At 36.4% G+C, this 15807-nt stretch overlaps 1 gene segment (V, D, J or C); it reads right to left on the bottom strand.

Moving 5' to 3' along the window:
- Positions 1-739: 739 nt before the first annotated feature.
- On the bottom strand, positions 740-1427 carry LOC130876761 (immunoglobulin kappa variable 4-1-like). The segment is given in 2 exon segments: positions 740-1155; positions 1366-1427. Coding segments are annotated over 2 exon segments (465 nt in total).
- Positions 1428-15807: the final 14380 nt, after the last annotated feature.

Raw genomic sequence — 15807 nt, 5'->3', positions numbered from 1 at the left:
GGCAAGAGACTTGAACCTGGAGTGGCTACCAGGTGCCAGGGCAATGTCCCCAGTTATTTCCTTGGGCAGCTGAGGATAGGGAACCTGAAATGAATCTATCCTATAACCATACTAATGAATATCTTGCATATCACCATAGAATCTTCATCTAGCGATGGATGGAGATAGAGACAGAGGCCTACACTGGAGCACCGGACTGAGCTCCCAAGGTCCTAACGAGGAGCAGAAGGAGGGAGAACATGAGCAAGGAAGGCAGGACCACGAGGGGTGCACCCACCCACTGAGACAGTGGGTCTGATCTATTGGGAGCTCACCAAGGCCAGCTGGACTGTGACTGAAAAAGCATGGGATAAAACCGGACTCTCTGAACATGGCAGACAATGAGAGCTGATGAGAGGTCAAGGAGAATGGCACAGGGTTTTGATCCTACTTCATGTTCTGGCTTTGTGGGAGCCTAGACAGTTTAAATGTTCACCTTCCTAGACCTGGATGGAGTGGGGAGGACCTTGAACTTTCCACAGGGTAGGGAACCCTGACTGCTCTTGGGGCTGGAGAGGTAAGAGAAGAGGAGTGGGGGGAGGGGAAGAGGGGCGGGAGGAGGGGGAGGGAAATGGGAGGCTCGGAGGAGGCGGAAAATTTTTTTCAATAAAAAAATAAAAAAAATAAAATAAAAAAATAAAAATAACAATGGAATGTTGGGCCCCCTCGATCACTAATTAAAAAATTTTTCATCAGAGTTTCAGGCAGAAAAGGGAAGTGTAAAGGACCAGGGCTGTGCATGCTGAAGGCAGATGGTGAGACTATCAGAAGAGGTTTTTGTTGAAGGCCGAAGCACTGTGGGAGGAGTGCTATACTCCTGCAGGCAGTAATAATCTGCCAAGTCTTCCGCCTGGACACTGTTGATGGTGAGGGCAAAATCTGTCCCTGATCCACTGCCTATGAAACGATCAGGGACCCCAGTTTCCAGAGTGGATGCCCAGTAGATTAGTAGTTTAGGAGACTGCCCTGGTTTCTGCTGGTACCAGCTCAAGTAGTTCTTCTTGCTATTACTGTTGTACAGACTCTGACTGGCCCTGCAGCTGATAGTGATCTTCTCTCCTACTGACACAGCCAAGGAAGATGGAGACTGGGTCATTGTGATATCTGCACAGGCACCTGCAATCAGGAAAACAAATGGTGATAAGTAATAAAAAAAACAGAATTTAATACAGATGAAATTTGTCATTTTATAGCCTCATAATGTCATATTGTCAGAGTGTATATCTTTTAAAGTAGTGTAAGAAATAGTGTCCTAGTGCATATTGTAAATTTCTTTTATACAAAGAAGTGACTCCAAAAAGATTATAATACATTTAAATTTCTCACCAGACACCCAGAGCAGCAGGGACATGAGGATTTGGGTCTGTGACTCCATATTGTTCCCTCTGCCTATCTGATATAGCTCAGTTCTCACCAAAAAGCTTTGCTTTATACAGTCTGAGCAGCTGCTCTGGGCTGAGTTTCCCATGCAAAGCAGTAATCAAATACATAAAGAAATGTCTGGACAGTGTGTGTGAGTGACTGGTATCAATCATCAGGCAAAAATACAGTCATGGGTAGTGTGAGCAAACCCTGAAAGATATCAATGTACTGCTCTCACAGACAGAATTTTATGAGGTGTTCTAATGTCAACTTTAAGCTAAAATACCTTAAATATTTAAGTCAGTTTGCTTTTGCAGCAATGTTTGGAAATTTATCTCATATTAACAGTATTAAGTATATAATAAAATATATTAAAAATTCACTATAGCAAAAGAAAGCTAGAGTATGGAAATATAAAGTAGAAAAAAAGGAAGAGGGGAGAGAGGAAAATAGGAGAGGTAGAGAAAGTGTGTATTGAGGTTAAATTTGTATATTATCTCCAATCTGTAAATTTACTCTTATACTGAAGACAATGAACAAAGAACTCTAGTTTCTTGGCTACACAAGGAACAGAGATTCAAAGAGCAGCCCAGAATTCACTCTATGGGGAACATAAATTTAAGATTGAGATGAGAGCTGTAATTTCAAAGCAAAGGTAAACTCAGCAGAAACTAATAAGTATCCTTCACACAATTTCAGGGACACTGAATTTGGGAAAAAAGGGCATGAAACAAAACAAACTAGATTTCTTCAAGTAGTCATGGCTGTAGATCAATACTGCTAAGAAGTTCATTTCAGAAAGGCACATTCTGGAATAATCTTCAAATTAACAGTACTGAAACTGGGTAAAAATGGTCACATTGACATAGTAAACAAGTAAAAAGCTCTCTAACAAGAGGTAAATCTATGCTAAGTCAAGTATTAATTTTCCAGAAACCAATAGACCATAACATCGGAGATGGTGGCCAATCTATGAAAATAATGTTTGAGTATGAATGAAAATCTATAGCAATAACAGAAATCAATACCATGACTGGATTTAGACATGTGAACTCTGAAAGTGCATATAAGAAATAAATTTTAAACCCAATATTTTGTATAAAGTGTAAGAAACAGAAAAATTAGTAAGTAAACTATCATGGTAATTAGTGGAGATTCATGTCTGTAATCCCAGAACTGGAGAGACATAAAAATCAAAACTACGAATTTGAGGACAGCCTAGGGTACAAATTCTAGGTCAGACTAATCTATGCATGGAGATAATCTCTCAAAAATGTGCTTCATTTATCAAAGAATTACAAAACAACTCAAGTGCTTGATATCTAAAGAAAAGTAGTTAACTGACACTGAGATTTTAGCATTAAGAAGAGAGTATTATTGAAAATTAAATATACATTTAAGTAAATGAATTTCACATTTATTTTGTATTTATTATATAATTTTATACATCTACATTTTATGTGCAAATTTTTAATTATTTCTAATAAGCATTTTCAGATCTCTTTTGTAAACTGCTTACCCCCATCATAACAAAGAGATAAGCTGTATGTTGAATATGGAAGTTCTGAATATCAAGGTCAAGAATATGACAGATGAGAAACTACCAAAGTCAATGTCTAACAATTTGTGCTGTGCCCTCTAATTAAGACAAACTTTGTACTTTTTGTTACAGCTGCAGTGGCTCATATTGTGATTTTATGTCATTGACTGCAGCTTATTCAGATTGAACATGTGGAGACATGGGTCTTACAAATTCAAAGACTCCTGTCTTTCTGTTTTCACAGTATGTAAGGGGAAATCATGGAGACTAAAAGGATAAAATTCCCATGTTCTTTTGTGCCTAATAGAAAAAGCCAGACAGTCCTTAGTTAGTGCTTTTACAACAAATTAAGTTTCAGCCCTGGTGCATTAGATTCCTTGGGCTATGATTAAAAGTGAAAAAAAAGAAGTCAAGGAAGCATGGAAGTTCAACAGGACAGTTGGTGTTAGATATTAATATTGTGTATCTGATATAGCTTGCAAATTTCATTATATGCTGGCAACTGTATTGATCCTGACAATTGCTACTACACTCCATTTCTGATAAAAAGTCTGATTCACAGCTTTGAAGCCAGGAAGTCAGATGTTGATTATCTTGATCTCATGGGACACAGGACCCTCTTCCATAGACTCCACACTAAATAAACATCTAGGGAAGTCATATTTTATCCTCAAAATCAGCATAATAGGGGCTGAGGATCTTATCACTTAATAAAGTGAAAAGTCATGCAATATCAACAAAGAGTGATAAAGACTAAAATGGAACCCTCCCTACTTGGCTGGTCCTCCTGCTACCACATGTTACTTATCTTTGGAATATCATAGGCAATTTCCTGAAATTGTGTGAGAAGAAGAATGGAAAAAAAAGTAACAGGTGAGTTCTGTGCATCATGGGATACACAGCTTCATCCAGGCAAAACCTTAATGGGGCTATCAACTCCACCATCTTCAGCATGGCAATATGGAGGAAAAGAATAAACATTATCCAATCTCTTCTAAATAAATAGTAAGAATGGAGGTAAAGGAAGCTGCTGAACATCAATAACTTGTGCTCTTCTGAAGTTAGTTAGTGACTTCTAGATGATCTTCTGTAGCTTTTATTATCCCCCAATTTAGCACTGAGATAGAAACCAAAGCAAAATCATAAAAAGTCACGTCATTTCAATGATGAATTAAAAGGAAATCAAGAAAGTGACTATAAATGAAGGTAAAACAGGACAGGAAGATTAAGCAGTATATGCTGCTGGAGGGACTGCAAACTGATACACAGTCACTATGAACTTCAGTATGGAGATGCCTCAAGAAAACATGAAATTACCATATGATTCAGTTACTTCTGCACTCTGTATTTTCCAGAACAAATGTAAATCATCTTAAAATAGATAGGCTTCCACACACGTGATTATTGATGCACTATTCACAGCAGTAAGAATTTAAATCAACCCAATGTCTATCAACAGATGAATGGACTATAAAAAGGCTCAAATGTGCAAGAAAATTTATTCAGCTACAATAAAAATGAATCACATTAATTTGTTAATTTTTTCTCTTTGGTTCAATATATACATTTGTTTCAGAAAAGACTCTTTGTGTATGTGAATATAATACTTATATTTCTGTCTTTGGGGATAGAGTTCAACCAATATCTTACGGTCCAGACTAAATAGTAGTAATCTTGATGATTTCCTTATTGCATATTCAGCAGCAATTCTGACAGCAATTGTACAAAGTGGATCAGTATTCTAATCCTGACATGAGTAATTGAGTCAGGATATTTGCAAAGTGACAGTAATCATGCAAAACTTTGTGACATGAAATTTCAAAACAAATTTTGTCATACAGTGAGATATTTTTAAGTATCCAGAACAGAATGCAGACTTGACAACACTTTGACTAACCTGTGAGAGCCTGAGAAGAAGACCCAGAAACACTGTGCTCAGTTTGTAGGTACTGAGATTGTAAGTTGCTGAGTTTATGATAACTTCTTGTGTAGCACTAGGAAAGTCATACAATACAGTTTCACTAACCAGAGCTAGGACTGTAATCTTGAAAAATTCAAAGATGTTCATCAGACTTTATTGCTAAGGATAATTTCATTGAACATTTTTACTCCACATGGGAAGGTTGCAAAAGCCCAAAGGAGGTTCATGAAAAGGTGGGGAGTTTCTTTGAAGTAAAGTTTCTATGTTGCATTTCTGGATCTCTAAAGTCCTGTACCTGTAATGGAAGAGCAAGTAGAACACAAAAAGGATCATAGGTGTGGTGCCATGTAATTTATCAGTCAGGGTGAAGAGACTGATGGGTTGCACACTGAGGTAGCAGTTTCAGTGTGACTGTCTGCTAAATAGTGATTTCCAGGTCAGCTCAGGATATGTAGTAAGGCATTATATCCCTCCACCTAAGAAGACAGTAAAAATTGAAGGAAGGTAAGAAGAAATTGTGGTCACATTGTGGAAGTTATTAAAAAGAAAGATGTGAATATAGGATAAGAGTAAAGAAGAGCTAAGTAGTCTAAGCCTGTAAATAAGCATCTGTGATGGACACAGAAATACTGAACAGGTGCTAAGCAGTAAATCAGTTGCAGGAGGGTGGCTTGTGTGATCTGTTGAAGAAGGACTTTTGAAATCTTAGTAAAAAAGATGTGGAAATGTGACATTAGGCTGAAGATGTCAACTTGTGTCTGCAAGACAACTAACAGTCTTCAATATTCAAAGCTCTTATAATGAGTGACTGAGGAACACTTGCAGTAAATGTTAAATGATTGTTTAGTCAATCTATTGAACTTAAAAACTGTGCTTTGAAAATAGTAGCAGGTGGACATTTATTAAGGAGGAAAATTGAACTTTTTTTTTAAATATCCATGGTCAGACAAAAACACATGTTGGTTTAAGGAATCTCTCTTTCACAGTTTCACCCTTTTAATGAATAATCTTTCTAATATAAATCACATAGTGGAGATGTGTGGGGAAAGACCCAGGTGAGAGACAGAGCTTCAACAATACTGAGTCTTCTCACCTGAATCCTAGAACAGCAGTACCCAGTATGATGTCTTTGCATCCTGCTCTTTGCTGAAAGTATTTTCAGGTCTAAAAGTTTTCTGGTGAAATTTTGAGAATCTTTTAAATATAAGAACACATTATGTATGAAATTTTGCAATTTAATTTCTTTGTTTACTACTTATATCTCATTTTTGATTATTGGCTTTTTTCTGTGACTGAGATTTGAGCACCATATTGAATAAGAGTCAGAGAATCAGCACATTTCATTTTCTCATTTGAGGTTTGTGAAGCAGTTTTCTGGTTTATAATAAGTTGTGCATTTACTATAATTACAGTGGTATTTTTTTATCACAGTATAAGTTTTTGTTTTATTTTGTTTTGCTTTGTCACTACAAATTTCACTCAGAAACTCGTGTTTGTTTCCCTGCCTTTTCTATTAAATCCTATTGTGAACTGACTTGTCAATCAGCTGCAACACAGTCTAGCTGTCACACCGAGTAAAAATGTCTTTGCTCATAATCACACATTTCTGTCACCTTCTCATGCTCCATCACCTCTGCTGCCACCATGACTCTGATCTCTGGATCAGTAATACAGCTCCAGGGATGGGGACATAGATCTATGCTCCTTGAGCTGGCACTCACCCAGCTCCCTTAGCAGCTCGCTAGAGATGCTCCAGATGCGTGAAGTTGCAGAAGCCTCTTTTGTGAACTCTCCCAGTTTGTACTGGAGGCAGTGAGCTTTTCTGAAATCATTCTTCCCAAGACATCTGTGTGCGGATAATGTTTTTGATGTTTTCAGTAAAAACAGTGTGGCAAAACATGAGTATTTCTGCAACTAAGGACATCTGCTCACATGATTTCATATTACAATATTGACAGTAGATGAACAGTTGACTTTGTTTTTCTCGGTACCAATGATGGAAGCCAGGTGTTCTACCTTCTTCGAGCAGAAGCTGCAAACATAACTGCAGATGCCACTGACTGTGCCATTTATTCTTTGATATATTCATGACTGATGTTTCTACTACAAATCTCTTCAGAGAATTTATTATGAGGTTAGATGAGTTTTTTGCACTGATGGAGAGTATGATAGGATTTCTCCTTCTTCCTCAATTTGTGTTGACTTGTAGTTAGTGAATTTGGATGAAAGGGGGCCAACATTTTACCTATGAATTTAACTTGGTTATAATGTAAAACATCTTAATGTGTTTCTAGATTCCATTTGCAAAAATTTGCAGGAGTCATCCTTATGTTAATCATATATATATATGTGATTATCATGCTAATTTCATATATATATATATATATGAAAGATGAAACATCTGTTCTTCCTCATACAGTGCAATTCTAAAATTTCTCTAGTGGTTTTTAGTTTAAAGCCAAAGTAAGAGTGGTATACTGAAAATACCATCTTCTGTTGTATTAGGGCATATCTGACCTCCTCTATCCATTGTATTCTGGTTTGTATATAAAATTTGAATCCCAACGTTTGGTGTTTCTGTATTTGTAGCTATAATGTACTTTTGATAATTCATTTCTTGTTTTTCTTTCTTTAGCTGTCTTACTAAGTTTTGTTTGGATCCTACTGTGCCAGATCAACAGAGTTGTGCCTGTATCCCAGTTCTCTAGGTAGATTTACTTCCATTACTTTACTCAGCACATGTGTGTCATTACCAGTTAAATGTGTTATAAATCTATTCCAGCAACATTTGTATCTTTATTGTTGAATTGTACTAACATAAAGTTAGTAAGAATTTTTTTATCAATTTCTATGATTTCATTAGGGTTTCTTGGTGGATTATATTGTTGTCTATTTGATTGTTTACCTTTTCCCTCAGTCCTCAATTATATTGAAGATATCTGGATTACAGTATTGGGCACACTGGACTAATTTCCTGATGATCATGTTCATATCTTCTTTTCAAGACAGTAACTATATTCCTGTGATCTCATGATTGAAATACTCTTTCCTAAAAAGAAAGTTAAGTAAACAAAACTAAAGACTCTTTTTTTTCTATGTTCATATTGTTTTTATAGTATCTTATGCCATGTTGTCTTCATGGACATTAAATGCCTTGCTTTATCAATGTCTTGTGATGTCATTTGGTCATCTTCAATTTAATATACAATTTTGCTGGACATAGCTAACTTATTAGCAATAACTTACTATCAGGTTGTGAAATATACTGCTCTGTTATAAGAAAATCCTACAGCCAGTAACCTTCAAGTTACCCATCCACTGGGGTATGTCCTCTTTTACTATTTATACCTATGTAAAGCTTGTGTCCGCTCTCTTTTCTGGCTGCAGGATTCAGTTTGTTTTCTCCATTCCAGCAGAGGATTCTGATTTGTGAGTCTACACCTAAATAAATAACTGTCTATTATTCTCAATTCTGAGCTAATGTCGTATTTCTTTTAAGTGTCTATCTTCATCTGGTGCCCACATTTGGACTCCATGCCTACCAGGTACACAGTCTAAAAGCCTAACCAGTCCACAATCCAGAAAGTCTCTCAAACCTGCCTGTTTGGCTTTCTTTTACCTATGCAGTTTTTGTAGAACATCACCACAGTGGTCTTACTCATATGGTAACTTGGAAATTTTCCATGCACAACTGCTGCATTTCCCTGGTGCAGTTTTTTGCCTTGTGGTGACTTCTGAAGCTTCCAGTTTGTGCTCCCTGCCCATGAGTTCTGTGTTTCTTGCTCCATGTAGAGAACTGATTTAATTGCTTTTAATTTGTAAAGCAAATCATATTTCTCAGTATTTAACGGATAACTAAGGCAGCTCAGAACCATTTCTGTAGCCTCCACGACTCTGCAACCATGACATCTGCTGGACAATAAAGATTATTACACCTAAAACAATTTACCAGATCATATAACAGGTAATTAATAAATCAATATGGCAGACTACATTAATATTGAAACTTTTAGTAACTTTGTTGCTAATACTATGGATTACATTCTGGGAGGATTATATGGTTATGGTGATACTTCAATTTACTGGATTTTGGGACCCAGTTTTTTTTTTCTCCATGTTCTGTCATTAAGAAAGTATGTGATTTTAAGGCTGTTTTTCATTGCTTTATGTTTAAAAACCACTTATGAGTGAGTACATCTGATAATTGTCTTTCTGTGTCTGGGTTACTTCACTCAAAATGATGTTTTCTAGCTCCATCCGTTTTCCTGAAAAAAATCACAATAAATTGGGAGCATGAGGACATTGGAGGAGGATTGAAGGGGAGGGAAGAAACAGGGAGGGGAGCCAGCTAGCTCACAGGATTAATACCATAAAAATTTAAAAGTTACCTGAAAAAGTTAATACTATTTAAAAGGATAACATGAATTTGACAGAAAAAATTGAATCCATATCTAAAGATATTGAGAAATTATCTGAAAGAATTTATACTGTTGAATTTGGCAATCAAAATTTATTAAAAGGTTATGCTAGGTTAGCAGATAGAGTATCTTTCCAGTATGGCAATCTGCATGCTATCTAAGTAATGTCCAAGGATGAGGTGTTTAAAAGAGAAACTTCAGACTTTAGAATCATATGCGCAGAATGAGGACCAGAGGCTAGGTGCCTCAATGAAATCACTAGAAATATATACCGGCCAAGAGATTCTGGCTTTATAAAAGACAATAGTAAAAAGATTTGATATAATTGAGGAAATTATTGGAGCTGATGAACAGGGAAAGAAGGCAAAAGGAGAGGATTCAACATCACCAGTACCTGTCAGAGATGACTTACCCAAGGTTTTAGCTTCCTTCCTTGTAATCTACTCTGACAAAGCATCAAGTGTTAAAGGCCTAAAAGGATCCAAAGAAGCTAGACAGGTACCTAAAGGAATAAACGATCTAAAAGAAATTTAGCAATCTGTTGTAGCTTATGGTTTGCATTCCACATTTGTTAGGGAGATGATAAAGATTTGGGCTTCTAGCATCAAGGCAATACCACATGATTGGATTCAGTTAGTTTCAGCAGTCCTGGATGTTGGGCCCGAGTTGATATTTAAATGTTATTTCAGCCAAGAAGCAAAAATTTTGTAATGACAGTGAAAAGCAAAAGGTCTTGAGCCTTACCAAGATCAAATTTTTGATGAGGGCACTTATGCTGACCCACAGTTTCAAGCTCTTTATGATGAACGAATCTTGTTCCTATGCAAAAAAAGAAGCCATAAATGCTTGGGGCAGAATACAAGAACTAAGAATACTAATTGAATTATACACCATGGTTAAAAATGGCCAAAGAGAACCCTTTAGTGACTTTTTACAAAGATTAACTAAGGCTGTATATATAGGAATACCGACCCAGATGCTAGATGAGTACTTACTGAATCGCTGGCTTTTGAAATGCCAATGTAGAATGTCAAAAGATACTTGGGACTTTACAGGTTAGATTAGCACCTATGGCTGAATGGATCCTGCATACAATGAACATTGAGACATTGGACTATAATATTGAATCTCGAGTAGGCAAAGCAATTTTCAAAGGAATGAGGACACATCAAAATGCCAAATGTTTTAATTGTGGTAAAATAGAACATCTGACAAAGGACTGTAGACAAGGAATTCCAAGGAAAAATATCTCCTCTGGGAATCGTAAGACTAGGAGGACTCAGCCTTCAGGTATATATAGAAAGTGTGGCAAAGACCAACATTGGACCAATGAATGCAGATCAACAAAAAACAGACAAGGCAACCTGATACCATCAAGAAACTTTTTGAGGGGCCTCTTGCAGGCCCGAAGGCAAAAGTGGCCCAGTCATTCCCAGTCACTGTAGAGTACATATCTCCCCATGAACTCTGAATGGACGTGCATCTGATGGTGGTTTTCTTCCCTGCTGACACAGTAAGGAAGGATGGGGACTGGGTCAGCACAAAATCTGCATAGACTCCTGCAATCAGGAATTCCAAAGATCATGTATAATAATAAAAGCACAGAATTCAATACTTATGAATTTGTCATTTAATGTCCTTTTAATGCAATATTGCCAGAGTATTATTGTATAGAAAAATATTGCACCCTGGCATACATTGCAAATTTTTTATATATAAAGAAACAACTTTGAGAAGATTTTAATAATTTGTAATTTCCCATCAGACACCCAGAGCAGCAAGGACATGAAGACTGGGTCTACAACTTTGTCCTGCTCTCCTGACTGTCTGATGCTGCAAAATTCTGGTTTATAAATTCTGAGTAGTTTGGCTAGGCTGGAGGGGCCTATGCAAAGCAGTCAGCAAGTACAAAAGCAGATTCCTAGGCAGAGTGGCTGGTGTTAATCAATAAACAGATATATCATCAAAGAAAGAATGAAGAATCACTGACTGAGAACGGCTAGCATCTCTCCAACCAAAATTTCCTAGATACTCTAATAGTTACTTTGGTTAAAATTAAAGATATATTCAAATCAGGTGGCTTTTTCAGAAACCTTAGGAGAGATACCTTGGGGAAAAGATAAAATATGATCACAAAATCACAACAACTGAAGTAAGAAAACTTGCAATAAAAGAAAACAATGTTGGAGGGGAAAAGAGGAAAGGCAAACAGAGAGAGAGAGAAAGAGAGAGAGAGAGAGAGAGAGAGAGAGAGAGAGAGAGAGAGAGAGAGAGAGAGAGAGAGATCTGGGTGAAAATTGGTTCATTACCTCCCATCTCCAAAGCCATTCTTTCACTGAGGAAAGTGAACAGTTCCACAGATATTTGGGTTACTGTTTCCAAGATAAAAATTAGGCATAAATATAAAGAGAAGTTGAGAATTCTCTTTGTGGAATTCCTGGCGATCATTAATTTAATCCTGGGACAACAGAAGCTTTAATTTCAAAGCAAAGGTAAACTTTACTGAAACTAAGAAGTATCACCCTGCAACATCAGGGAACTGAAACAGGACTCAACATTTTGGGAAACAGAATGGAAATAAAAAACTGGATTTACACAAGAAATCATGGCTGTATTCCAACACTGGCAACAATATCTATTCCAGAAATACATATCTAGGGTAATTTTCAAATGTATTGAAACTGGGTTAAGATAGTCTTGCTGAAAGAGTGAAAAGGTAGAAATCTATCCAGAGGGGAGTACAGCCATCTTAAAACAAATTATTTTATAGCACCAACAGACAACATTGGAGATGGTTAACTTTCAAAGGGAAAAGAATGTTTAAATAAAATGAAAATCAATGGCAATAACAGTAATCATATAACATGCCTGGACTTTAGTGAACTCTGAAAGTGTACCAAAGAACTTAATTATAAACCCAGTATAATGTATAAAGTACAAGAAACAGAACAATCAATAAATAAAACATCATGGTAAGAAGTAGAGGATCATATCTCTATTCTGGGAACTAGAGAGAAAGAAGCAGAAGGATTATTCCTTTGAGGCCAGCATAGGGAGTAAGTTCTTCCATAGTCATAATTATGCACATAGACAATCTTTCAAAAGATGTGTTATTAATCAAGTGGTTACAAGGCATCTCATGTCATATGATACTCAAGATGAAGTAGTTATCTGATGTTAGCATTTTAATGTTAAATCAAGAATGTCATTGAAAGTTAAATATCCATTTATGTAACAGGCATTTTCCCTTTATTTTGCATTAATTCTATAATTTTATACATCCAATATTCATGTACAAAATGTTAACTCATTTCTGATAAGCATATTCATATCTCCCTTGCCAACGGCTAGCAAACCATCATAATTGAGAGGAAAATGGCACATGGATTTAAAAAGTTCCAAATCTCAAGTTCAAGAATGTGACAGAGGAGTAACTTTTTCAGTCAGTGTCTGACAAGTCGTCATGTGCTCTCCTTTGCTAAACCTTGATCTTTGCATTGTGACAGCTGCAGTGAGCGCAGATTGTGCTTTCATATCATTTACTGCTGCTCGTTGAGATTGGACACTTGGAGACTGAAATTTACAACCCAAGAGTTGCTATGGTTAATCATGCATTTTTACAATATGAAAGAGGTAAGCATGGAGTCTAAAAGAACAAAATTCCCATGTTCTCTTTTGTGTGATAGAAAAAGTCTGATGGTCCTTTGTTACTACTTTTCCCACAAATCTAGGTCCCACCCTGGTGCATTAGATTCTTTGAGCTGTGATAAAAGTGACCTAATTCCAAACCTACTGACTGAAAACAACACAGATTAATTGGTTTGAAGCTTTGGAGCCAAAAATTCTGATATTGATGATGTTTTACTCATGGGACACAGCACTCTCTTCCATGGACACCACTGTTAATGAAGGTCCAGGAAAGACATATTTTATCCTAAAAATCCTTATAATGGGAACAGAGGATGTTGTCATTTATTATGATGTAAAATTCAGGCAATCTCTACCTATAGTACAATAGCCTAAAGTGCAAACCTCCCTACTTAGTAACTGCTATTACATGTTACTTTACTTTGGAACATCATAGAAAAATGGGCTAAACTTGTATGACAGGAAAAACAATGAACCAACATATTACAGATAAGTTTTATATATCATGAGAAGAAAGGCTTCACCCAGGCAAAACCTTAATTGTGCTTTCATTCCACCATCCTCAGTAAAGAAATATGGAGCACTCCATATTTTTCTTATAACACAATGGAGTACTACACAGCAGAAAAAAATAATGAAATCTTGAAATTTGCAGGCAAATGGATGGATCTAGAAAACATATTGAGTGAGATAACCTAGACACAGAAAATCAAATATTATGTGTACTCACTCATAAGTGTTTTTTTAAACATAAAGCAAAGAAACCAGGCTACAAATCACAATCCCAGAGAACGTAGACAACAAGGAGGACCCTAAGAGAGACATGTATCCATCTAATCTACATGAGAAGTGGAAAAAGACAAGATCCCCTGAGTAAATTTGGAGTATAGAGACTGTGGGTGAGGGTTGAAGGGGAAGGGAGAGGATGGGAAGGTAGCAGAGAAAAATGTACACTTCAATAAAATCAATAAAAAAAGAAAAAAGAAATATGGATCAGAATAATAAGCATTATCTAAGCTCCTCAAAATAAATAGATATGATTGAAGGTAAAGGAAGTTCCAAGTATCAAAATCCTGGGTTCTTCTGAAGTTGGTCAGTGTCTTCTACATGATTTTGTGGCTTGTAGATTCTTCTCACTTTTGTCAGAGAGATAGAAACCAAAGCAAAAACATAAAATCACTTCATTTTAATGGTGAATTAAAAGGAAATCATGAAAGTGACAATAAATGATGGCAATACAAAGCCCAAAAAACAAGTAGTATATAGTGTTGTAGGGACTGAAAACTGGGACAAATACTGTGAACTTCAGTATAGAGGCTTCTCATGGTAACATTAAATCACCATATGATTTAACTACTTCTGCACTTTGTATTTTCCAGAACAAATGTAAATCAGCTTAAAAGAGATATGTTTTGACACACATGTTTATTGCTGCACTAGTCACAATAGTCAGAATTTAAATCAACCCAGGATCTATCAACAGATGAATGATTAGTAAAAAGGGAATATGTTCAAAGAAATTTATTGAACTATAATGAAAATGGAAATCACATAAGTGTGTTAACTTTTCCCCTGTGGCTCAGTATATATAAATAAAAAAGGACTGTTCTGGTCTTATAATGATATGTTTTTGAGTGCCTGGATGAAAATTCAGCCTTGACCTTACCTTGACTATAACCTGTGTGAGCCTGAGGAAATGACCCAGACATTTTGTGCTCAGATTATATATAGGTGATGAGTTACTGGATTTTTGATAACTTCTTGTACACCACGAGGAAAGTCCTAAAGTACAGTTTCACTCTCCTGAACTAGGATCATAAACTTGAAAAACACAAAGATGTACATCAGAAAGTGATACTAAGGATAGCTTTATTGAACTATGTCACGCCACATGGTAATGACAAAAACCAAAGACAGTTCATGAAGAAGTGGAGAGTTTCTATGAAGCAAAGCTTCCATGATCATGGCTTGTACTACTGGGCCTCTGGATTTTATGCACCTGTAATGGAAGAACAACTAGAATATGAAAAGGAGCTGGGTATGGTGTCATGGAATTTAGCAGTTAGGGTTAAAGCATACTGGATTGCAGATTCAGGGTCACTGCTTGCTAGATAATTATTTCCCGGTCAGCTCAAGATATAGATTGAGGTTTTATACTCCCCCACCTAAGTAGACACCAAAAAGTGAAAAAAAGGTAGCAAGAGTATGTGGCCATATTCTGGAAGATGTTATAGCAAAAAAGATGTTGTATTGGACAAGTAGAAAAAACAACTAATTAGTCTAAGCTTCTGTGATGGACACAGAGAAGCAGATCAGAAACTAGGCATTAAATCAGCTGTGGGAGGCTTGTTTTGTGTGATCTTCTGAAGAGGATTTTGAAATTTCAAGCAAATACATGGGGAAATGTAGCTTTAGGGGGAGGATGTCCACTTATATCTTAAAGACAACTAGCAATCTTCAATATTCAAGGCTCTTATTTTCAGTGACTGATGAAAGTTTCCTGTATATATTAAATGATTTTCTATATAGTCAATCTACTGAATAAAAATTGCACTTTGAAAATAGTATCATGAAGATCTTAATTAAGGAAAGCAAATTGAAAACTTGTAAGGCATACATAGTGAGACAATCACACACATATTTTTTTTTTAATTGGAGCTCACCAAGGCCAGCTGGACTGGGACTGATGAAGCATGTGATCAAACTGGACTATCTGAATGTGACTGACAATGAGGGCTGATTGAGAAGCCAAGGACAATGGCACTGAGTTTTGATTCTACTGCATGGACTGGCCTTGTGTGAGACTAGTCTGTTTGGATGCTCACCTTCTTAGATCTGGATGGAGCAGGGAGGTCCTTGGACTTCCCACAGGGCAGGAA

The sequence above is a fragment of the Chionomys nivalis genome, chromosome 1, assembly GCF_950005125.1.
Source record: "Chionomys nivalis chromosome 1, mChiNiv1.1, whole genome shotgun sequence".
In the NCBI taxonomy this organism is placed as follows: Eukaryota; Metazoa; Chordata; class Mammalia; order Rodentia; family Cricetidae; genus Chionomys; species Chionomys nivalis.
Note: the sequence above shows the minus strand (reverse complement) of the source record. Positions and strands in the feature narration are given on the sequence as shown.